General features: G+C 46.0%; 2 protein-coding genes across 4 annotated transcripts; one reads left to right on the top strand and one right to left on the bottom strand.

Annotated features, from left to right (window-relative positions):
* Positions 1–1481: 1481 nt before the first annotated feature.
* On the bottom strand, positions 1482–21519 carry pik3c3 (phosphatidylinositol 3-kinase, catalytic subunit type 3). Of its 3 annotated transcripts, none has more exons than XM_046328791.1 (26): positions 21063–21519; positions 19893–20081; positions 19429–19572; positions 19069–19198; positions 18924–18950; positions 17942–18028; positions 15809–15907; positions 15587–15658; positions 15269–15373; positions 15086–15178; positions 14520–14705; positions 12973–13112; positions 12668–12746; positions 12514–12581; positions 12308–12413; positions 11986–12102; positions 11703–11834; positions 11316–11444; positions 10929–10998; positions 10775–10839; positions 10360–10444; positions 10151–10225; positions 9767–9935; positions 9550–9640; positions 9338–9463; positions 1482–1719 (listed from the first exon to the last, which is right to left on the bottom strand). In XM_046328791.1, the coding sequence occupies exons 1-26, from the start codon at positions 21125–21127 to the stop codon at positions 1705–1707; spliced, it is 2664 nt and encodes an 887-aa protein (XP_046184747.1). In that variant the 5' UTR covers positions 21128–21519; the 3' UTR covers positions 1482–1704. The 3 variants fall into 3 exon arrangements, with proteins under 3 accessions (XP_046184747.1, XP_046184750.1, XP_046184751.1); XM_046328794.1 differs by having other exon boundaries at positions 12514–12578; XM_046328795.1 differs by lacking the exon at positions 18924–18950 and having other exon boundaries at positions 21063–21518.
* On the top strand, positions 20486–25398 carry LOC124014090 (prostate-associated microseminoprotein-like). Its single transcript, XM_046328796.1, has 4 exons — positions 20486–20654; positions 23574–23957; positions 24273–24381; positions 24788–25398. The coding sequence occupies exons 2-4, from the start codon at positions 23834–23836 to the stop codon at positions 24960–24962; spliced, it is 408 nt and encodes a 135-aa protein (XP_046184752.1). The 5' UTR covers positions 20486–20654; positions 23574–23833; the 3' UTR covers positions 24963–25398.
* Positions 25399–25403: the final 5 nt, after the last annotated feature.

Here is a 25403-nt window from a genome sequence, read left to right as displayed (position 1 = left end):
TCTGACTTTGTGGTGCACATGTAGCCTATAACCTGTTTTTGAGAAATTCAATCATTGAATATTGTAAGAGCTGTCATTGTCTGCTTATTATATGCCCCCTTTTATTTATCCTAAGGTTCTGACTTGGTGTATAGGGAGAATACCTTAAGAACGGCCTGTGTTCTTAATTCTGTACATTTCAAAACGGTTGAACAAGTAGTTAATGACTACATCCGTCCTAGCTCAGGCATGCGTTTAATTTTTTTATTTTTTTTTAAATCACGGATTGTCTCTCATCCACTTGTTGTCCCCTTATGCCATAGTTTGTACATCTCAATTGTCAGTTAAGCAAGCTGACTTAAACATGGCTGACTTGCTTAAAAAAAGTTTATTTTAATTTGAAATGAGGCTGAATTGTTTCGCTGGCAGACAAGGCTCCGCTGATAGCCAGGTGTAGCAGTGGTAAGGTGTTGGGACAGCTTTGTGTGCACCATTTGTCACTGTTATAGTGCAATTAATGTATTGTTCAGTGTTGAATGCTGGCATGCATCCTACATTTTCTTTGTTTGTCCCCCAACCAAGATTTACATGCTAAAATCGCCACTGTCAACAGGGTGACCTTTTTTCGAAAATGACTAATTCATGGGTCAGCTGAAACGGTCTGCTAGTGTCTTGAAAGTGAATACATGATACTTTTGCTTTCCATTCGGGTGCATCCTGTTCTGTAAATGTCAAGTTTCATATTAACCAGAGAGGGGGAAGATGTGAGTATAGCAGAGCTTGAAGAAAAAACCACAAGCCTAATAAAAACTGCTTGAAATGAGCAACAATGAGATCAGCTTGAAGACTGTAATGCTAGATAAATGTAATTGCTGATCTTTATGTATAGTTCCCATTCCAACACCATAAGGAAATGTAAATTGAGTGAACAATGTTCGTCATTTTGAAGTGCTTTTATGTGCAATATCTTTTCATTTCCTAACCAGTTGTAAATGGATTACCTTAAAAGAAAATACAAGTACAATGAGTACTACTGTTCTTTTGTACATCAAATAAAAAGCAACTAAAGGGTTATAATTCCACCTGCAATGGTAAATTCATAGTCCTGGTACCTTTATTAAAATGAAGTGTACATGCAATGTGTAGTGTCATGTTGAGGTATAAGAAAGATCTGATGTGTAAAAAGCAACAGACTTTTCCCTTCAAACAAATTGCTCTTGGTCAGGGTGTCGGATCAAACATGACAGAACCACACAGGCATTACCACACAACTAACCACCTGCCAGCTACAGCGTCTTCGACTGACCTAGATTTAGGATGAAACCAACGTGTTCTAAACTAAATGGCCCTTGTATGGTGACGGGGGATATAGCCGGCCATACATGTTAATCATGTACAATAACCATTATACCACAAGTCCCAACAGAATATTTTGGGAATGCGATGTGTGTAAATGCACTAAAACACAACTCCAACACAAAGACAAGGCAACACCAGTGTTGCACTGTATCAACATGGTTTTTATTTGGCCATTAGTTTTATTTATAATATATACAAAATGAAAACATCAGTCGTTGTTTTGTTTTTGCAGTAGAGGTTTGGCCTCTTCAGTGTCCTGGATGGATCCTCGCAATCTCACAAGGGCAGGGGAGTGTCGGGACTGAGTGTTACTATGGATACAACCCCTCCTGTCTGTCTGTTCATCCATTGTTTAGATGGTCCTTCTCATCTGCGCCAGTACTGGAGGAGAGATGGGAGACACCACTGTTAGATGACCCTCACGTCTACAACACACTCAGGCGGCACAATTATTGGCAAAAGGCTATTTAAAATGCAGCGTTATATAAATAAAAAACTGCTACTGTGGGAGAAATTGGTTATGTGGGAGAGGTTATATACATGATTTGGTAACACAAGAGAAAGGTACACATGGGTTCATTCCCTGTTTGGGATAGGGGGCAGCATTTTCACGTTTGGATGAAAAGCGTGCCCAGAGTAAACTGCCTGCTACTCAGTCCCAGTTGCTACTATTAGTAGATTTGGATAGAAAACACTGAAGTTTGATGTCTGAGTACATCTGAACATATGGCAGGTAAAAAACCTGAGAAGAATCCAACCAGGAAGTAGGAAATCTGAGGTTTGTAGTTGTTCAACTCTTGGCCTATCGAATACACAGTGTCTATGGGGTCATATTGCACTTCCCAAGGCATTCACTAGATGTCAAGTCTTTAGAATCTTGTTTGATGCTTCTACTGTGAAGGAGGGGGGAATGAGGGCTCTTTTGGGTCAGTGGTCTGGCAGAGTGACAAGCTGGTGACGCGCATTCACGTTAGAGTCAGCTTGCATTTCTGAAGACAAAAGGAATTCTCCGGTTGGAACATTATTGAAGATTTGTTAACATCCTAAAGATTGATTCGATACTTAATTTCACATGTTTCTACGGACTGTAACGGAACTTTTTGACTTTTCGTCTGCCCCTAGTGATTGAGTGTCGTGAGTTTGGATTGTGTACTGAACGCGCGAACAAAAAGGAGGTATTTGGACAAATATTAACTTTATCAAACAAATCAAACAATTATTGTGGAACTGGGATTCCTGGGAGTGCAGATCAAAGGTAAGTGAATATTTATAATGCTATTTATGGACCCTATTCCAACTAAACTACTGAAAGAGCTGCTTCCTGTGCTTGGCCCTCCTATGTTGAACATAATAAACGGCTCTCTATCCACTGGATGTGTACCAAACTCACTAAAAGTGGCAGTAATAAAGCCTCTCTTGAAAAAGCCAAACCTTGACCCAGAAAATATAAAAAACTATCGGCCTATATCGAATCTTCCATTCCTCTCAAAGATTTTAGAGAAGGCTGTTGCGCAGCAACTCACTGCCTTCCTGAAGACAAACAATGTATACGAAATGCTTCAGTCTGGTTTTAGACCCCATCATAGCACTGAGACGGCACTTGTGAAGGTGGTAAATGACATTTTGATGGCATCGGACCGAGGCTCTGCATCTGTCCTCGTGCTCCTAGACCTTAGTGCTGCTTTTGATACCATCGATCACCACATTCTTTTGGAGAGATTGAAAACCCAAATTGGTCTACACGGACATGTTCTGGCCTGGTTTAGGTCTTATCTGTCGGAAAGATATCAGTTTGTCTCTGTGAATGGTTTGTCCTCTGACAAATCAACTGTACATTTCGGTGTTCCTCAAGGTTCTGTTTTAGGACCACTATTGTTTTCACTATATATTTTACCTCTTGGGGATGTTATTCGAAAACATAATGTAAACTTTCACTGCTATGCGGATGACACACAGCTGTACATTTCAATGAAACATGGTGAAGCACCAAAATTGCCCTCGCTAGAAGCATGTGTTTCAGACATAAGGAAGTGGATGGCTGCAAACTTTCTACTATTAAACTCGGACAAAACAGAGATGCTTGTTCTAGGTCCCAAGAAACAAAGAGATCTTCTGTTGAATCTGACAATTAATCTTAATGGTTGTACAGTCGTCTCAAATAAAACTGTGAAGGACCTCAGCGTTACTCTGGACCCTGATCTCTCTTTTGAAGAACACATCAAGACCATTTCGAGGACAGCTTTTTTCCATCTACGTAACATTGCAAAAATCAGAAACTTTCTGTCCAAAAATGATGCAGAAAAATTAATCCATGCTTTTGTCACTTCTAGGTTAGACTACTGCAATGCTCTATTTTCCGGCTACCCGGATAAAGCACTAAATAAACTTCAGTTAGTGCTAAATACGGCTGCTAGAATCCTGACTAGAACCAAAAAATTTGATCATATTACTCCAGTGCTAGCCTCTCTACACTGGCTTCCTGTCAAAGCAAGGGCTGATTTCAAGGTTTTACTGCTAACCTACAAAGCATTACATGGGCTTGCTCCTACCTACCTCTCTGATTTGGTCCTGCCGTACATACCTATACGTACGCTACGGTCACAAGACGCAGGCCTCCTAATTGTCCCTAGAATTTCTAAGCAAACAGCTGGAGGCAGGGCTTTCTCCTATAGAGCTCCATTTTTATGGAACGGTCTGCCTACCCATGTCAGAGACGCAAACTCGGTCTCAACCTTTAAGTCTTTACTGAAGACTCATCTCTTCAGTGGGTCATATGATTGAGTGTAGTCTGGCCCAGGAGTGGGAAGGTGAACGGAAAGGCTCTGGAGCAACGAACCGCCCTTGCTGTCTCTGCCTGGCCGGTTCCCCTTTTTCCACTGGGATTCTCTGCCTCTAACCCTGTTACGGGGCTGAGTCACTGGCTTGCTGGGGCTCTCTCGTGCCGTCCCTGGGGGGGGTGCGTCACCTGGGTGGGTTGATTCACTGTTGTGGTCGGCCTGTCTGGGTTTCCCCCCTTGGGTTGTACCGTGTCGGAGATCTTTGTGGGCTATACTCGGCCTTGTCTCAGGATGGTAAGTTGGTGGTTGAAGATTTCCCTCTAGTGGTGTGGGGGCTGTGCTTTGGCAAAGTGGGTGGGGTTATATCCTTCCTGTTTGGCCCTGTCCGGGGTGTCCTCGGATGGGGCCACAGTGTCTCCTGACCCCTCCTGTCTCAGCCTCCAGTATTTATGCTGCAGTAGTTTGTGTCGGGGGGCTAGGGTCAGTTTGTTTATCTGGAGTACTTCTCCTGTCCTATTCGGTGTCCTGTGTAAATCTAAGTGTGCGTTCTCTAATTCTCTCCTTCTCTCTTTCTTTCTCTCTCTCGGAGGACCTGAGCCCTAGAACCATGCCCCAGGACTACCTGACATGATGACTCCTTGCTGTCCCCAGTCCACCTGGCCATGCTGCTGCTCCAGTTTCAACTGGCCTGGGCCCTAGGACCATGTCCCAGGACTACCTGACATGAGGACTCCTTGCTGTCCCCAGTCCACCTGGCCATGCTCCTGCTCCAGTTTCAACTGTTCTGCCTTACTATTATTCAACCATGCTGGTCATTTATGAACATTTGAACATCTTGGCCACGTTCTGTTATAATCTCCACCCGGCACAGCCGGAAGAGGACTGGCCACCCCACATATGCTCTCTCTAATTCTCTCTTTCTTTCTCTCTCTCGGAGGACCTGAGCCCTAGGACCGTGCCCCAGGACTACCTGACATGATGGCTCCTTGCTGTCCCCAGTCCACCTGACTGTGCTGCTGCTCCAGTTTCAACTGTTCTGCCTTATTATTATTTGACCATGCTGGTCATTTATGAACATTTGAACATCTTGGTCATGTTCTGTTATAATCTCTACCCGGCACAGCCAGAAGAGGACTGGCCACCCCACATAGCCCGGTTCCTCTCTAGGTTTCTTCCTAGGTTTTGGCCTTTCTAGGGAGTTTTTCCTAGCCACCGTGCTTTTACACCTGCATTGTTTGCTGTTTGGGGTTTTAGGCTGGGTTTCTGTACAGCACTTTGAGATATCAGCTGACGTACGAAGGGCTATATAAATAAATTTGATTTGATTTGATTTATTTCTGACTTCTGTTGACTCCAACATGGCGGATTTCCTGTTTGGCTTGATTTTGTTGTCTGAGCGCCGTACTCAGATTATTGCATGGTTTGCTTTTTCCGTAAAGTTTAAAAACAAATCTGACACAGCGGTTGCATTAAGAAGTATATCTTTAAATCTGTGAATAACACTTATCTTTAATCAATATTTATTATAAGTATTTCTGTAAAATTATGTGGCTCTCTGCAAAATCACTGGATGTTTTGGAAGCAAAACATTACTGAACGTAACGCGCCAATGTAAACAGATTTTTGGATATAGATATGCACTTTATCGAACATACATGTATTATGTAACATGAAGTCCTATGAGTGTCATCTGATGAAGATCAAAGGTTAGTGATTCATTTTATCTGTTTCTGCTTTTTGTGACTCCTCTCTTTGGCTGGAAAATTGGCTGTGTTTGACTAGGCTCTGACCTAACAATCATATGTTGTGCTTTCCCTGTAAAGCCTTTTTGAAATCGGACACGATGGGTAGATTAAGAAGTTTCTTTCATTTGCTGTATTGCACTTGTTAATGTATGAAAGTTACATATTTCAAAAAAATATTTGAATTTCGCGCGCTGCCTTTTAAGCGGAATGTTGTCAGTCACACCCCCCGTTAGAGACACACACTGAACCCCTGCTGAGAGAGACACACACACACACACAAAGTGTAAGAGAGACACACACATACACCCTAAGCCCCTGAGAGAGAGACACACACACAAAACCCCAAGAGAGAGAGAGAGACACACACACACAAAACCCCTACAGAGAGAGAGACACACACACACAAAACCCCTGCTGAGAGAGAGAGCGACACACACACACAAAACCCCTGCTGAGAGAGAGAGAGAGAGAGAGCGACACACACACACAAAACCCCTGCTGAGAGAGAGAGAGAGAGAGAGCGACACACACACACAAAACCCCTGCTGAGAGAGAGAGAGAGAGCGACACACACACACAAAACCCCTGCTGAGAGAGAGAGAGAGAGCGACACACACACACAAAACCCCTGCTGAGAGAGAGAGAGCGACACACACACACACAAAACCCCTGCTGAGAGAGAGAGAGAGAGCGACACACACACACAAAACCCCTGCTGAGAGAGAGAGAGAGAGCGACACACACACACAAAACCCCTGCTGAGAGAGAGAGAGAGAGCGACACACACACACAAAACCCCTGCTGAGAGAGAGAGAGAGAGAGCGACACACACACACAAAACCCCTGCTGAGAGAGAGAGCGAGAGCGAGAGCGAGAGAGAGAGAGCGACACACACACAAAACCCCTGCTGAGAGAGAGAGAGAGACACACACACTAAACCCCTACTGAGAGAGAGCGACACACACACACACACAAAACCCCTGCTAAGAGAGAGAGAGAGAGGCGACACACACACACACACAAAACCCCTGCTGACAGAGAGAGAGAGAGAGAGAGAGAGAGAGAGAGAGACACACACTAAACCCCCACTGAGAGAGAGAGAGAGACACACACACTAAACCCCTGCTGAGAGAGAAACACACACTAAACCCCCACTGAGAGAGAGAGAGAGAGACACACACACACTAAACCCCTGCTGAGAGAGAAACACCTCCCCTGCTGAGGGAGAGAGAGAGACACACACACACACACACACACACACACACACACACACACACACACACACACACACACACACACACACACACACACACACACACACACACACACACACACACACACACACACACACACACACACACACACACACACACACTAAACCCCTGCTGAGGGAGAGAGACACACACACACACACTAAACCCCTGCTGAGGGAGAGAGACACACACTAAACCCTGCTGAGAGAGAGCGACACACACACACAAAACCCCTGCTAAGAGAGAGGACATAAACTAAACCCCTGCTGAGAGAGAGCCGAAACCCCTGCTGAGAGAGAGAGAGCGACACACACACACACAAAACCCCTGCTGAGAGAGAAACACCTCCCCTGCTGAGAGGGAGAGAGAGAGAGACACACACACACACACACACTAAACCCTGCTGAGAGAGAGCGACACACACACACAAAACCCCTGCTAAGAGAGAGGACATAAACTAAACCCCTGCTGAGAGAGAGCCGAAACCCCTGCTGAGAGAGAGAGAGAGAGAGCGACACACACATACACACAAAACCCCTGCTGAGAGAGAGGACATAAACTAAACCCCTGCTGAGAGAGAGCCGAAACCCCTGCTGAGAGAGAGAGAGAGAGAGCGCGACACACACATACACACAAAACCCCTGCTGAGAGAGAAACACCTCCCCTGCTGAGAGGGAGAGAGAGAGAGACACACACACACACACACACACACACTAAACCCTGCTGAGAGAGAGCGACACACACACACAAAACCCCTGCTGAGAGAGAGGACATAAACTAAACCCCTGCTGAGAGAGAGCCGAAACCCCTGCTGAGAGAGAGCGACACACACACACACGCTAAACCCCTACTGAGAGAGCGACACACACGCTAAATCCCTACTGAGAGAGAGAGACACACACACTAAACCCCTACTGAGAGAGAGACACACACACTAAACCCCTACTGAGAGAGAGAGAGACACACACTAAACCCCTACTGAGAGAGAGAGAGAGAGAGACACACACTAAACCCCTACTGAGAGAGAGAGAGAGACACTAAACCCCTACTGAGAGAGAGAGAGACACACTAACCCCTACTGAGAGAGAGAGAGACACACACTAACCCCTACTGAGAGAGAGGGAGAGACACACACACACACACACACTAAACCCCTGCTGAGAGAGAGGGAGACACACACACACACACACTAAACCCCTGCTGAGAGAGAGGGAGAGACACACACACACACACTAAACCCCTGCTGAGAGAGAGGGAGAGACACACACACACACACACACACTAAACCCCTGCTGAGAGAGAGGGAGAGAAACACACACACACACTAAACCCCTGCTGAGAGAGAGGGAGAGACACACACACACACTAAACCCCTGCTGAGAGAGAGGGAGAGACACACACACTAAACCCCTGCTGAGAGAGAGGGAGACACACACACACACACACTAAACCCCTGCTGAGAGAGAGGGAGAGACACACACACACACACTAAACCCCTGCTGAGAGAGAGGGAGAGACACACACACACACACACTAAACCCCTGCTGAGAGAGAGGGAGAGACACACACACACACACACTAAACCCCTGCTGAGAGAGAGGGAGAGACACACACACACACACACACTAAACCCCTGCTGAGAGAGAGGGAGAGACACACACACACACACACTAAACCCCTGCTGAGAGAGAGGGAGAGACACACACACACACACACACACTAAACCCCTGCTGAGAGAGAGGGAGAGACACACACACACACACACACTAAACCCCTGCTGAGAGAGGGAGAGACACACACACACACACACACTAAACCCCTGCTGAGAGAGAGGGAGAGACACACACACACACACACACACACTAAACCCCTGCTGAGAGAGGGAGAGACACACACACACACACACACTAAACCCCTGCTGAGAGAGGGAGAGACACACACACACACTAAACCCCTGCTGAGAGAGAGGGAGAGACACACACACACACTAAACCCCTGCTGAGAGAGAGGGAGACACACACACACACTAAACCCCTGCTGAGAGAGGGACACACACACACACACACACACACACACACACACACACACACACACACACACACACACACACACACTAAACCCCTGCTGAGAGAGAGGGAGAGACACACACACACACACACACACACACACACTAAACCCCTGCTGAGAGAGACACACACATACTAAACCCTGCTGAGACACACACCTGGGCAAACTTGTGTATCTGCTCCACCACAGCAGCAAACAGAGCTCCCACACTCTCGTCAATCAGACTCTGCATGTAATGCACCGCCTCCTCGTCCGACAGGTCCAATCGGAACTTGTCCTGCACCTGGGAGGAGACAGAATATTCAGTCAACGTCCCGTTCAAAAATGGGACTCTTACAATTCACATAGCGAAGTGAAATACACACACACCTTCTTAACAGTCTTGTCAGGCTCCAGGGCAATGTCGGGAATGTTGGCATCCACCATGAGAGAGAAAAGATTTAGGATGAGGTTAGAATACCTGAAGAGACAGGGATGAGAAAGAAAGAGAAATTTAAAAAGGTTCATCAAAGCTGATATAAATGACCAATTAGTGGCAAAAGATCAGAATTGAGCTGCCTGTGTAAACGCAGCGTGTGTGTCCGACCTCCTGAGGTGTAGGAAGGCAGTGTAACACTGTTTCCTGAACTCCTGGTACTGTTCACTCTGCATGCCGCCCATCCCCTCCACCATCTCCTTACTCAGCTTCATAGGAGGAGGCAGGGGCTTGGGGTCACGACCCAGGATGTAGCCAAAGTCTATGTGGAACAACTTTCCTGAAAAAAACGGAAGATGGAAAGGTATTCAATCAAATGTATTCATGAAGCCCTTTTTACAACAGCAGTTGTCACAGTGTCGTCAGTCACACAGAATAGAGTGGAGCAGCATTTTGAAGGAGAGGACAAATGGATCAGACAACGTGGTAGAAATGGTAGAAACGTCCAACCATGGGGTGTTGGAGGTACACGACACATAATTCCTATAGACTCACCAGTCTTTGTGAGGAGCAGGTTGTCCAAGTGTCTGTCTCCTACACCCAGGATGTATGTGATGACACAGTAACCAGCTGGAACATGAAAGAGTAGAGGAAAGACACACAAAAAAAAAAAATGACGTGTCATCCCAAAACACACTTTAAAATGAGCCCACACCAAGGCCAGGGATTGGTCGGTGGGAGGGTGTTATTGGTAGTAGACTCACCACAGCTCTTGACGTAGGTGTCCATCACCTCAGGGCTGATGCCATAGGGCCCCTTTTCACTGGGGGCGTGTTTTCTGAAGAAACTCTGGAGAGACACAGGAAGAGAGAGAGGAGTCTTACACAAATCAAATGGCATTTGTAATATGCGCCAAATTACAACAGGTTTACCATGAAATGCTTACTTACAAGCCATCAATGCAGTTAAGAAAAATAAGAGTTAAGAAAATATGAACAAAATAAAGTTTTTTTTTTATTTTTAAGTATAATAATAACACAATCGCTTACAACAAATTAGGTCAGAGAAGACATCACAAGACGTGTCCGCACAGACATGCACATAGCAAAGATGCTAGACAAACACCTTACATAGCAAATAATGTTAAGTCTCTTAGCCATGAGATACAGTAAATTCTACCTGGATGTTTCCTTCAGTGGCCAGGACCTCAGCCACAGGCACTGACTGAACAAACTGCATGAACCCTGGAGGAAGGACAACACACAGGTCAGAGGTCACTTCACACATGTCCTGACCCAGTATTCTAATCGATAGCTACATCGGTGGTGCTCACCATGCTTGGTGCTTGTAGCCAGGACTTTGTAAGGTGTCAACTTCAGGTCCAGGTTCTCTTTCCTGAGCAACTGAGAGAGAATTTACATAATTCACACTACACCGACTCTCAACCTTCTAGGAGAGGCTGAAATATAAACAACAGCCTGTGTCTTTACATTTCAGTGATTTAGCAGATGCTTTTATCCAAAGCGACTTACAGCAAGTTTGTAGTAAGGTAATATGATAATAATATGCTTGTTTCAGACCATGTCCATAATAATAAATACAGTACTTTGTTTCTACGGTAATGACATGGCAATAATGCTAGCCTCTGACCACATCCATAATAATAAATACAGTACTTTGTTTCTACGGTAATGACATGGCAATAATGCTAGTGTCTGACCTTGTCCATGAGAGAGATGATCTGTAGAATGAGCTGGTCTTGTCTCAGGTCGTCTCCGTGTTTAAAGATGACCGGGTACATCGCCCCGTCCTCCGCCTTGAAGATCAGCTTGGCAGGCATCAGGGCGCTCTATAATACACGCACAGACATACAGCGGTGAGATAAGGACACGTAGGGGAAAAAAGGCACATTAGCATACAAACATAGCAGCACATTCAAAAACAACTGCTACAAAGCACAACCAAAGAAGAGGGAGAGAAAGGGAGGATGAATGCGGAGGAAGAAGATGAAAATAAGGAGGGATGCGTTCGAGAGGGAGCGGAGTGGGAGGAGAGGAAGGATAGCGTTGAGAAGGAAGAATTAGCCAGCGATGGAGAGATGGTGCACCTTGAATAGCGTGGCGGTGTCTGGTACGATGCCTCGGATTCTGACCGAGGGTTCCAGAGGTAGCGGGATGGGGTCAATCTCACACAGGTTCACCTTCTCATTGTCCGCCAGCAGAGCCTGCAGTCGCTCCGTCTGAAACACATGGGGGGGCGCCAGTGTCAACCAGCAATCGTAAACACCAGTCGCAGAGAAGACCTGGGTCATGTTCATTGGGAACCACAACGGACGAAAACGGACTGACAGAGGGAGGAGTGTAAAGTGTGGTTCATTGGTCTTCTCGTACCTTCTTCTTGCGGTTGCCGCTCTCTCTCTGCACGGCCTTCATCAGCTGCACCAGTCTGTCCACAAACGTCTGTTGGGATGCCAGGAGAGACCGCATCACCCTCACACTTTTATCACCCTACAGAGAGAGTACAGAGAAGAAAGTAAGATCATGAAAGAGGGGGAAATTAGTTCTACTCATGGTTACCAAAGCAAAGATACTTGCTTGGCGTTTTTCCCGACGTACTGCACTGTATCATTCACTGCACAAGCAAATTCATAGTCCTGAAAATGTAAATTAACAGAAGGATGAAGTAAGATATGAGGCACGTTGAAAGTCTAACCTTGAGCAGCGCTTGGCTAAACCTCCCAATGACGTTGAGGTACATCTTGTGGGTTTTTAAGTCTCTCTGCTGGGTGTCCTGGTCCTCACACTCCACTATAACATACCTGAGGGAGCACACACAGATTTAGTACACACGTGTTTATATATGCACACACACACCACACACCACACACCACACACACACACACACACACACACCCTCACCAGTAGAGGTAGTTGGCCAGTGTTGAGTTCTTACAGGCACGGGAAATGAGAAAGGTACACAGGTCCTGCTGTAGAAACACAGAACCAACATTACTACCTCTCTCGTCAGACAAACAAACGTCTGTCCTTTCCCCTTCTCCTGTGCACTTTTTACCTCGGGATTCTCACTGTCCGCCCCTTCCTTTCCATTCGGGACAGGTGAGGGCACTGCTGGAGCAGTCAAGATCTGGGAACTGGAGACATACAGACAGTTCATGTTGCACTGTTAGAACACAGTTAAATAGCACAGCAGACAACCAACACCAGACATATCTAGGGGCCAGGAGTTTTTTCCCCCCTGTCCAACACTGGCTAACGACCTGACCAGAATAAACTCAGGGTCCTAGGCTATGAATTAGGGCCATAGTTTTCCCTGATTCGGTCACAACTTTCAACCCTCCACCTTGTCCCCCCTCTAACCTGTCTAGGTCCCCCAGGGTGGAGCTCTCTGCCAGGCCCTGGCTGTCCCGCTTGCCTCCTGGCTCCAGCCCACACTGGATGTCGTTGAAGTTCTCATATTTCAGAGCCTGGACCAGCTGGAGAAGGTACATCAGCAGGTCCTGGAGCACAGGGAGAGCGATACGTAGGTGTGTGTGTGTGTGTATGTAGTACATGTACACACACACAAACATTCAAAAGTTTGGGGTCACATAGAAATGTCCTTGTTTTTGAAAGAAAAGCACATTTTTATGTCCATTTAAAATAACATCAAATTGATCAGACATTGTTAATGTTGTAAATTACTTTTGTAGCTGGAAACAGCTGATTTTCAATGGAATATCTACATAGGCCCATTATCAGCAACCATCTCTCCTGTGTTCCAATGGGACGTTGTGTTAGCTAATCCAAGTTTATCATTTTATGTTAGGACAGCTGAAAACTGTTGTTCTGATTAAAGAAGCAATAAAACTGGCCTTCATTAGACTAGCTGAGTATCTGGAACATCAGCATTTGTGGGTTCGATTACAGGCTCAAAATTACCAGAAACGAACAACTTTCTTCTAAAACTCGTCAGTCTATTCTTGTTCTGAGAAATGAAGGCTATTCCATACGAGAAATTGCAAAGAAACTGAAGATCTTGTACAATGCTGTGTATTACTCCCTTCACAGAACAGCGCAAAGTGGCCCTAACCAGAATAGAAAGAGGAGTGGGAGGCCCTTGTGCACAACTGAGCAAGAGGACAAGTACATCAGAGTGTCTAGTTTGATAAACAGACGCCTCACAAGTCCTCAAATGGCAGCTTCATTAAATAGTACCCGCAAAACAACGTCAACAGTGAAGAGGTGACTCCGGGATGCTTGCTTTCTAGGCAGAGTTGCAAAGAAAAAGCCATATCTCAGACTGGCCAATAAAAATAAAAGATTAAGATGGGCAAAATAACACAGACACTGGACAGAGGAACTCTGTCTTAATTTCTCAGAACAAGAATAGACTGACGAGTTTCAGAAGAAAGTTTGTTTCTGGCCATTTTGAGCCTGTAATTGAACCCACAAATGCTGATGCTCCAGATACTCAACTAGTCTAAAGAAGGCCAGTTTTATTAATTCTTTAATCCAAACAACCGTTTTCAGCTGTGCTAACATAAAGGGTTTTCTAATGATCAATTAGCCTTTTAAAATTATAAACTTGGATTAGCTAACACAACGTGCCATTGGAACACAGGAGTGATGGTTGCTTATAATAGGCCTCTGTACACTATGGAGATATTCCATAAAAAAAATAAGCCATTTCCAGCTACAATAGTCATTCACAACATTAACAATGTCTACACTGTTTTTCTGATCAATTTGATGTTATTTTAAATGGACAAAAAAAGTTGCTTTTCTTTAATAATAAGGACATTTCTAAGTGACCCCAAACTTTTGAACGGTAGTGTACATGGCTCTGCTGTGTCACTCCCCCTCCCCCACTCACTCACTCACACAACCCAACACACACTCTCTCTTCACCGCCCCCTGCAACCTACCTCGTCGTCGGCCTGCTGCAGCCTGGTCACAGCGTAGCGTCGTACGGTGGGGTTGGTGAACTGGGAGGAGAGCAGCTCTAGGGAGTCCTCTACATCCATGGGCCTCCACTTCCCCAGCAGCTCCAGGGCCTGCTTAGCCTCCCCGGGCAGCGCCCAGTTCACACACTTTAGGAACTTAGTCAGTGCCTGGAGGGGAGAGGGAAGAGGGGCTCTTAGGTAATTAGCTTAGACAAGTGTGTCAACACTCATGGAGTGTATTTGAGTGTTGTTGTGGTGAACATAGGGCTCTGGGTTTTTCCTGACCCTGTGACTTAACCAAGAGAAACTCAGGGCCCCAGTTATACTGGGACAATGCTAATCTAGGATGCTTCCCTGGTCAGGTTACGAGGTCAGGAACTCGATGGGCCCTATAGATGCTGTCCAACTTTGTTTCCATTTTGTATGGAAATGTATTCTGCTATAAACATGCACATACTGTGTTGTGTGTCTACATACTTTAAATCACAAATAAAATGGACTAAAAAAGGACAACCATAAAAGGACTTCAAACTTAGCAGGACACACACCTTCTCCTGAGTGGTGAGGTAGTAACGGAACTTCCACACCAGGTCCTGTTCCTCTGAGCTCAGTTGCTTGGTCGGAGGGTAATTCACTATGACCTGTAGAGAGAGGTATACACACAAGATTGAGCCTACTGCTAAAACCACACACAGACACACATACAGTTGTGGTTGACTAATGGTACTAACGTTGAGCTGATCTCGTGTGGCAGCGTTCGGCTTCAGGTCGTGGTCCGACGGGCCACTCCGAAGGCTACGGGCCAATTTATGGTGCTTGCTCTCCACAAGGTTCTCCTATGGCAGGGGCAGAGGGACATTATAAATTATTAATACATTAAACTCAATACATGTATGGCAATATTGATATGTTGAAAATAAAACAAATCTCCATTCTAACCCTGTGTGTGTGTGTGTGTGTGTGTGTGTGTGTGTGTGTGTGTGTGTGTGTGTGTGTGTGTGTGTGTGTGTGTGTGTGTGTGTGTGTGTGTGTGTGTGTGTGTCTCTTACCATGCACATCTGAGGGTCAGGGACTTTAACGATGTCAGCGCTGGTGAGCACCGGTGAGGCGTCATCTCCATCCTGGAGGGGGAGGAGTTAGTCAGTCAGCCAGCCAATCAGCTACCACATCACCACGGCAATCAACCAATCAATCCCTTTCAGAATTATGACAACAGCTCAAAATGTCACAACCATGTATGTATGTGTGTATATATATATATATATACCTACCTTCTCATAATAGACAATACTGTACTCAGGCTTTTCTCCAGTTTTGACACGAGGAAACTCCACCATAAGATACATGAAGTTGGAGCTACGCTTCTCACTCTGTGGGAACACAAACATAAGAGGCTGACTGACTTTAGATTTTTTTTAAAGAGGTCTCGGCAGAAATGAGCGATGGCCTTTACATATAAAGTACGTCATGTTATGTGTCACACATATAACGCATCTGTGATGAGGCTAATCAAACTTTATTTGTCACACGCGCTGAACAAGTGTAGACCTTACCGTGAAACGCTTACTTACAAGCCCTGAACCAACAGCGCAGTTCAAGAAGAGTTAAGAAAATATTTACCAAATAAACTAAAGTAAAAAAATTATCATAAAAAGTAACACAAGAATAAAGAGACTATATACAGGGGGTACAGGTTAGTTGAGGTAATTTGTACATGTAGGTGGGGGTTAAGTGACTATGCATAGATAATAAACAGTGAGTAGCAGCACTGTACAAAAGGGGTGGGGGGGGTCAATGTAAATAGTCCGGGGGGGGGTGGGCAATTTTATTAATTGTTCAGCAGTCTTATGGCTTGGGGGTAGAAGCTTTTGAGGAGCCTTTTGGTCCTAGGCTTGGCGCCCTGGTACCGTTTGCCATGCGGTAGCAGAGAAAACAGTCTATGACTTGGGTGACGAGTCTCTGACAATTTTATGGGCTTTCTCTGACACCGCCTATTATATAGGTCCTGGATGGAAGGCAGCTTGGCCCCAGTGATGTACTGGGCCGTATGCACTACCCTCTGTAGCACCTTACGGTCAGAATGCTCTCGATGGTGCAGCTGTCGAACCTTTTGAGGATCTGGGGACCCATGACAAATCCTTTCAGTCTCCTGAGGGGGAAAATGTTTGTCGTGCCCTCTTCACGACTGTCTTGGTATGTTTGGACCATGATAGTTCGGGGCTCCACTACAGGCCCGTTGATGCTAATGGGGGCCTGTTAGGCCCGCCTTTTCCTGTAGTCCACGATCAGATCCTTTATTTTGCTCACATTGCAGGAGAGGTTGTTGACCTTGCACCACACTGCCAGTTCTCTGACCTCCTCCCTATAGGCCATCTCATCGTTGTCGGTGATCAAGCCTACCACCGTTGTGTCGTCAGCAAAGTTTCTGATGGTGTTGGAGTCGTATTTGGCACGCAGTCGTGGTTAAACAGTGAGTACAGGAGGGGACGCACCCCTGAGGAGCCCCAGTGTTAAGGATCAGCGTGGCAGACATGTTGTTGCCTACTCTTACCACCTGGGGGTGGCCCGTCAGGAATTCCAGGATCCAGTTGCAGAGGGAGGTGTTTAGTCCCAGAGTCCTTAGCTTAGTGATGAGCTTTGTGGGCACTATGGTGTTGAACGCTGAGCTGTAGTCAAGGAACAGCATTCTCACATAGGTGCTACGGGGCGGGAATCATTTAGGCAGGTTACCTTCTCTTCTTTGGACACAGGGACTACAGTGGTCTGCTTGAAACATGTAGGTATTACAGACTCGGTCAGAGAGAGGTTGAGAATGTCAGCGAAGACACTTGACAGTTGGTCCGCGCATGCTTTGAGTACACCTCCCGGTAATCGGTCTGGCCCAGCGGCTTTGTGAATGTTGACCTGTTTAAAGGTTTTGTTCACATCGGCTACCGAGAGCGTTATTACAGTTATCCAGAACAGCTGGTGCTCTCGTGCATGCTTCAGTGTTGCTTGCCTCGAAGCGAGCATAAAAGGCATTTAGCTCGTCTGGTAGGCTTGCGTCACTGGGCAGCTCGTGTCTGGGTTTCCCTTTGTAGTCCGTAATAGTTTTCAAGCCCTGCCACAGCCGACGAGCATCAGAGCCGGTGTAGTAAGATTTAATCTTAATCCTGTCCTGACACTTTGCTTGTTTGATGGTTCGTCTGAGGGAATAGCGGGATTTCTTATAAGTGTCTGGATTTGTCTCCCGCTCCTTGAAAGCGGCAGCTCTAGCCTTTAGCTCGATACGGATGTTGCCTGTAATCCATGGCCTCCGGTTGGGATATACGTACGTACGTTCAGGTGATTGTGAGTGTGTATGGTTTACAGTATAAGGCATCAATGATTTTTAAAAACTGACCCCAGATCCTCTACTAACTCACCTCATTGATCATCTCTATCTCTCTGAAGGTCAGGCGGTCCAACCAGTCTACCTTCACCATGTGACCCTGCCGGTGGGCCTTGGTCAGCTAGAAGGAGAGAAAGAAAGAGGGATGGAGGGAAAGAAAGAGGAGAAGAGATTGAGAGGTTAGGAATAAAGGAAGCAATCGAGGTGGAGCAGAGATATGCAGAAAGCTAGCTCGGCCAATCAGAGCGCAGCTTGGTGCCCAGTGGCCAATCCAGTGCAACGGAAGCACTGAACACACACTCAGCAGCCAATCCGCTCAGTCAGTGTGGGTGACAGGGGCACACAAGCACAACATTCGCTATAGCTATTAGAGCTCACTCTGAACTTGGTACAGACAGTTTCCAGTATTTACAGCCAGTTGACACACCCATGGGGCACCATTTATCCCTTTTCTTTTGACTTCAGCTTGATAAAATGGTCAGTGGGTCTAATTCTTAGTAAATTACTGCAAAATGAAAACCAACACACCAAAGGCTAATGACACATTAGTGCAAGATTTAAATCAGGGTTTCCAAAACTCTGTTCTTCAGGACCCCAAGGGGTGCATGTTTTGGTTTTTGCCCTAGCACTACACAGCTGATTCAAATAATCCACTAATCATCAAGCTTTGATCATTTGAACAAGCTGTGTAGTGTTACGGCAAAATCCAAAGCATGCAACTCTTGGGCTCCAGAGCACCGAGTTTAGGAATCCCTGATTTTAATTATATGCATTATACAAAGGTGGTGCTTCTTAGTTGTTTCTCTGGTAAAATGGCAGGGGTGTTTGATGCACCATATTCCTGACAAACATTAACAAGCCACACACACACAAATTCAGCAAGATTTAGCTATAGGGCCTAATATGTGCACCGACAAAGAAATAGACACAAACACACACAGGCCTACACACACAGGCCTACATACACATCCAGCATTCCGACCCCCTCTCCCCTCCTTCCAACCCCTAGTACTCACATCACTGAGAAACTCCAGGTCAGGGGCCTGGAATAGACAGTGATTTAGACGAGTCCTTTCACAGAAGTACATCACACACTCTCTCCGCCGTCAAACACACAAACCCAAACAAACCCTCCAGGGGGACCCCTGACCCTGTGCTTACCTTGGCCAGTCGCCCCATCTGGTCCTCTGCCAGACTGCTGCTGGTCCTCCCTGGGGTGCTGGTGGGCTCCCCTCCGTCCCCCTCCACCCCCGGCCACACCTTCAGGTCGTGCATGCCCTGCCGGAACATCCTGAGAGAGAGGAACGGGAGATGGAGAGGGGATGGGAGATGTCATCAGTCAATGTTCTGGTTGGCTTTCGGAGTTGTCCCCCACCCCAATAATAGCCACATACTTCTTCCATATACAGTCAGCTAGGGTTGGGGTCAATTCCAGTCAATTCAGAAAGTATACTGAAATTCCAATTCCCTTCCATAGTACAGTATATGGACATATATTTGCTGAGATGGACTTGGACTCACCCATATTTGCCGAAGAGGGTGACGGTGGTTCCCCCCACAGGGGTGGCTCGGCCTGGTCCGTACACATCCCACACAGTAAGGGCCACCTGGGCACTCTGGGGCAGGTCTGGGTACTTCACTGGCAGCTTCAGCCACTCATTCCAGCTGGGGAAGGGGAAAGAGGAAGGGGGAGAGAGAGAGGTGATAGGGAGGAGAGACAGGGAGAGAGAGAGAGAGAGGCGATAGGGAGGAGAGACAGGGAGGAGAGAGAGAACAGTTCACAAGTACAATTATATTTTGTATAGATTATCATAAAATGAGTCTACAATGTGAGATAAAGACCAACCAGGTCAAAGAGTTGATTACCGTTGCTCTCAAATGGCACCCTATTCCCTATATAGTGCACCAACCTGGCCAAAAGTAGTGCACTATGTAGGGAATCGGTTGCCATTTGGGATTTGGGACACAGCCTGGGTGTCACTCACTTCCAGCGTGTACTGAAGGCCTTGTAGGAGGTGCGCACGGGCAGCGCCAGGGGCTTGCCCTCTGCGAACACCTGACAGGTAACATAAAGGTCTGAGCAGTTCTCCTGGTAGAGGCCAGAGAACCGCAACATTGGATCCTGCAGCAGGGCCTTGTAGCTCTTCTGCTCCCGCTTGCCCTCCAAACTGCCTCTGTAGGGGGGGGGTCATGAGAGACAGACAGAGGGAAGTAGTTTGACACCACCACCATCACTAGTCATCCTTCCCTTTCAGAATCAGTATTCTTAGCCACTCTACTCAGCCAAAGTTCTAAAAATCTAGACAAAAGTTGTAGATCAACACTCTGGAGGTCCACAGATCTATGAACACCTGCAGGTGTGTTCACATTTGGCTAAATTAGTTGTATTGCCACTAGGCTAAATGACAGGGCATATCCCGGAATATATCTTTGTACATTCTGCGGTGTTGAGACAACGTTAACAGTCCCCTGACAAGTTGTGACAAAACGCATCACCCTATTATTCCAGTGTGTAACGGCCTAACGGGAAGCACTGCACTGTTTGTTGAGAATTATGAACGTTATTTACGGGCCACCACAGCGGAGCCTAGCTCGTTAAGTGACGTCACGAGAGGTAGATGAGCCGTTGGAATGTGCATGATGTCAAGAAAATGCGGATTTTTCCGTGTTCCCAAATAAGAGCCCTCACCGGGCACGTTATGGAGCCGTGGTACCGGTTGAGTCATGGTGTTGCCATGCTCGCTAAGGTAAATAGAAGACAAACAACTAACGTCAGCTAGCAATGTAATGAGATACTTTTGGGACAAGTGTTGCAATCATTTTTTATGCATGTAAAGTGGTATTAGACAGAGACTCGAGGTGCATTGTAATTGATGTCAACATGCTATCATTTAACAGTACGCAGTTATGGACATAAGTAGGCTAGCTAGGTCACTGAGGTATAATAAGACCTAGGTAGCCAGCTATAGCTACACTGACTGATATTTTTGACATCAATCAATCACATGTATTTATAAAGCCCTTTTTACAGCAGATGTCAACGTTCTTCTGAGACAGCCTAAAACCTAGAAGAGCATTTAAGGATCGAGCGAGATAGTTAACTTGCTACTTGTACAGTATGGCCCATAAGTAGCCCACGGTAACAAAATACTTACATTTTCAGTTGAACATTAATGTCCAAGTCACAACTGTAGACATAGTTAAACTTGTCTGTATCCATCTTATTTAACACATACAAGTAAAAAGCTAGCGAACGTTACTCATAAATTCGCAGAGGCAAATAGGATTGTAGCTAGCAAGCCTTTCCTGGCCGTGGGCTAGCTTGGAAGGCCTGAGTGCAAAAATCCCCTTGGTAGCGCACAAACAATAGTTTCTGCAGTTGTCTCGAAAAAAAAATACTGAGATACAGTCCGTTTACAGACCATCAGTCCGATCGACTTGTGAACTTTTATCGCCTCGATTCACAATAATGACATTATAGCGACACATTTATTTTCGGACTTGATTATGTTTTTTTGTGATCACAACAGTCTGCTGCTGATATCAGGAAAACTTAATCAATCTCTAAGTCACTGTCAATGAGCGAGTGTGTTCCCAATCGTTGTTTTCAAATGTTGATTTAGCTGGTCTGATAGTGGTCACTTACTTCCTGGATGGGAAAATTGGGGGCGGGGTTAACCGTGTAATCTTAAAGGGATAGTCAACAGAAGTACATTTTTATTTTATTTTTTATTTTACCTTCATTTAACTAGGCAAGACAGTTAAGAACAAATTCTTATTTTCAATGACGGCCTAGGATATATGGGATTTGAGTTCCATTATAGACTTGCAACACATTTATGTGCAAATGAAATGTCTTACTTTGAATTGTGTATACGCTAAACCTCTTCGTTGGTCTTTGGGTTGGAGCACATGCCATCATAGGCACTACTAGCAGAGTGCTTAAATTGAACTGCATCCCTTGCTCTCTACATCTCCATGGGGCAGTCTTGTGGGGTTATTGTCTTGCATTGGGGTGATTGGCAGCAGGTTTAAGAGCGTTGGGCCAGTAACCGAAAGATCTCTGGTTCAAATCCCTGAGCCGACAAGGTGAAACATCTGTTGAGCAAGACACCTAACCCTAATTTCTCCTGTAAGTTACTCTGCATAAGAGTCTGCTAACCCAGTAAAACCCTAAAAAAGGAGGGTTTGTTTGGGACATGTGATTTGGCAGGGTAGTTGTTCTATCCGAGGTAGCAAGTTAACGCTCCCTGAGCCAGAACAAAACATTAGCTCATCTCCTTCCACTTTTGCTGTCAATCTGCAGACAGACAGAGATCATGGGGAAAAACCTGTGATGAGGGAACATGTTTTTCACAATGGACCCCGCGGGCCTCGCAATTAGTGTTTTACGCCCGTGTTCCCTCCTACCCCCACAGAAGTCTGGCGGGTGTTGATAGGTCTCCCTCGTCAGCTAGGGGTGATGCTGACAGCAGGGCCCTGACGTGCTCTTGTCCTGTATTGTTGTGACTCAGTGTGTGTGTGTAATGTATGACAAAGTTGCCCATGTCTCTCCAGCTCCACAGCTTGACTTGTCACAGTCTGAGGAGGAACATGTCTCGACTCTGGAACCTTGTCACCTCAGTACCCTGTCCACATTATGTTTGAGTCCCAAATGGCACCCTATTCCCTATACAGTGCACTACTTTTGAGCAGGGCCTATATGGCTCTGCCTGGTCAAAAGTACAGCACTAAATATTCTCCCCTCCCAGAACCTAAGGGTCCTATACAATAAGACGATGACGGATGCTGACGGATTCCCACCCTTTGATTGACGCCATTTAAAGAGGTGCTGAGTAGGAAAACCCTCTTAAAACAAAAGCAATTTGTCTCACACCCATTAGTGTCTTCATGGACGAGCAGTTCATTGGTGGCATGAGAGTGAGAGAATCTCCACCCTTTTCCATTTGACATTCCATAGACCAGGCTGTCACCCTAAAATCATGACACATTTCATCCTAAATTGAAGAGCGGGTGTATAAAAGCATACACATGCATACCTGCCACCTGCCTGCAGCAGCCAGTATGAAAGTAAAAAAGTCTTATTCTGTCCTTTATGAGTTTCCTGCTCCCAAACATCCTGCGTCTCTGTCTCTGCTCCTCTGGGGTGGGCGATTGACTAACCGCTGCTGGACAGGGCCCGCATGAGGTCACAGATTGGAGACACGGCTGCACGGCCATGACATCATACACATGAGCTCATCCAAATGAGGTAAACTGGGGTCAGTGGAGGCAGTAAGGTCGCTGACTTCATCTTGCAGTATTATGCATCTGTGTTTGCATGTAAGAGTGTCTTAGTAACCACATAGTAACACATCTGGTAGTGAAAGGTAACGCAGCTAGTCACTAACTGGTACTTTCCTCCTCAGCTGGAATCCTTAGTAAGGTAGTAATGAGGATATTTAACTTCAATCCCAATAGGGAAATCTTATGTGGATGAACACAGTTGTGAATCAATGGAGTTAAATCATGTTAGCCATTTATTCCTCTCTCTATTACTGGTTCTCCACAGGCCTCCCCTCCGCTCTCCTTTCTACCTCTCTCTCACTTCCCTCCTTCCTCTCACCTCTCTCTTAGCCTCCAAGTCTTAGTCATTTTAGGATGTGTCCGTGTTTCTATAATTTTAGAGGTCATGCCCACTGGAGCGAAGAGGTGCTGAGCTCCAGATTGCCAAGGCGATGCCAAGACACAGACCCCCCCCCCCCCCAAGCCCAACCCTGTTGCCCCACACCCCTGCCTCGACCCTGGTCGGTCCTCGTGATGGAGCTAACTAACCCCACCTCCACCCTTTACGCTGCGGTCGTAAAGATGTTGGGGTATAAATTGAGGTGGAAGAGAGGAATCGGAAAACTCTTGAGAACTAGATCTAGAACTACAAAACGAGAACATGAAGAACATGGTAACGATGGACTCCATTGTTGGGAGAAACTGGCCACTGACCTTCCTGGCTGGGACACTGCTCTGGACCACCTGCCTTGCGGTTCCTATGCAGTGCCACTTCAACTCCAAAGGTAAGCAAAGCCATGCTCTAGGATAGGGTGTTTAGCGTTAATCTGAAGGCATTGGGCCTGTTGAATGGATTTTAAGTTCAGAGTAGATTTTTATTACCCCGTGATTCAGGGTATCATTCAGGTTTGCTCTTCTTAAATGAAAGTCCATCGTCAACACGTCCAAGCCCAGGAAGACTGCTTTTGGTACTAAATGACTTTTGTTTATGTTAAAGTTGTGATTTATAAATTGAAGTTGAAGTTTTTTGTGGATAATTGAGGCTTGGTTTATGTATGATTGGGGTAACACCTTTGGTGGGGGGTCTCTCTCTACCCTAGCGCTGTGTGTGTACGAGGGGAGACACTTCTCTCTGGGGGAGTCCTGGATGGAGGACGGCTGTCTGCAGTGTACCTGTCTGCATCCTGTCGGCGTCGGCTGCTGCGAGACGTGAGTACACTACGCACCTGTGATCAATGTGCCTTTCTGGGTCGTTGTATTTAGATTTGCAGCGGTGGGAATAGGAACCTGATTGCCATGGTTGGGAGAAGCTTGCAATGCAATACAGCCATGAAAATTGTATCCAGGCGCAGAGGTCCTTGAAAGGGAATTTTTATTTTTATTCTCTAAAGATCTGATAATTATGGTTTTTGATTTGAAAATAAATGCAAGGAATATATTCCCCCAGGCTCTGAAATGCTTAGAGTTGTATTACATTATCTATATTATCTATATTGTCATCATCATGCTTTCAGAGAAAGCATATATGTTAAGCAAGCCATTAAAAACGTTTAGACTACCAGCTCAACAACCCTTCTCTCTCTCTCTCTCTCTCTCTCTCTCTCTCTCTGTACAGGGTGCATCACCCGGTGGACTTCCCAGGGTGGTGCGAGGTTCGGGTGGACACTCTGACCTGTAAGATGACCCTCGTTCAGAGCGCTGACCCCCGCCTGCCCTGCAGCCCCTGGTATGGACACAGCCTAGACCCCAGCCACGGCTCACTGGAACACTACTTGAAGCTAGCGGAGTAGACAGGGACGGAATCACAGTCGGACAGTGGAGGCTGGTGGAGGGAGAAATCGAAGAACGGGCTCATTTTAATTCTAGCCGTTACAAGGAGCCTGTTCTCCGATTTAAGGTGGCACCAGCCTCCACTGAAGTCGGACGATCAACCTCCCTCCACCCGCCTGTCTGTGTACTTCAAACGCTCCATTCTCATGTGTTGCAGACCCGTAATTTGTTAACATTTAAACCTCATGAATATTACAATATAATGTACCATAAGCAGAAAAGTATACTCCGTTGGAATGCAGAGGGGATCCCACATAATATAATCCCACATTTATGGCATTCTGTAATGCTCTACTGTAAATATCAACTCTTATAGTAATATATCTAACATTTAGTGTCGTAATTGTTCTGTATTGCAGTTATATTCAGTTATCCTCTAAATAAAATTCTCATTCAGTGAA

This window comes from Oncorhynchus gorbuscha, linkage group LG25 (assembly GCF_021184085.1).
Source record: "Oncorhynchus gorbuscha isolate QuinsamMale2020 ecotype Even-year linkage group LG25, OgorEven_v1.0, whole genome shotgun sequence".
Taxonomy (NCBI): Eukaryota; Metazoa; Chordata; class Actinopteri; order Salmoniformes; family Salmonidae; genus Oncorhynchus; species Oncorhynchus gorbuscha.
This window is presented reverse-complemented; position numbering and strand designations above follow the sequence as displayed.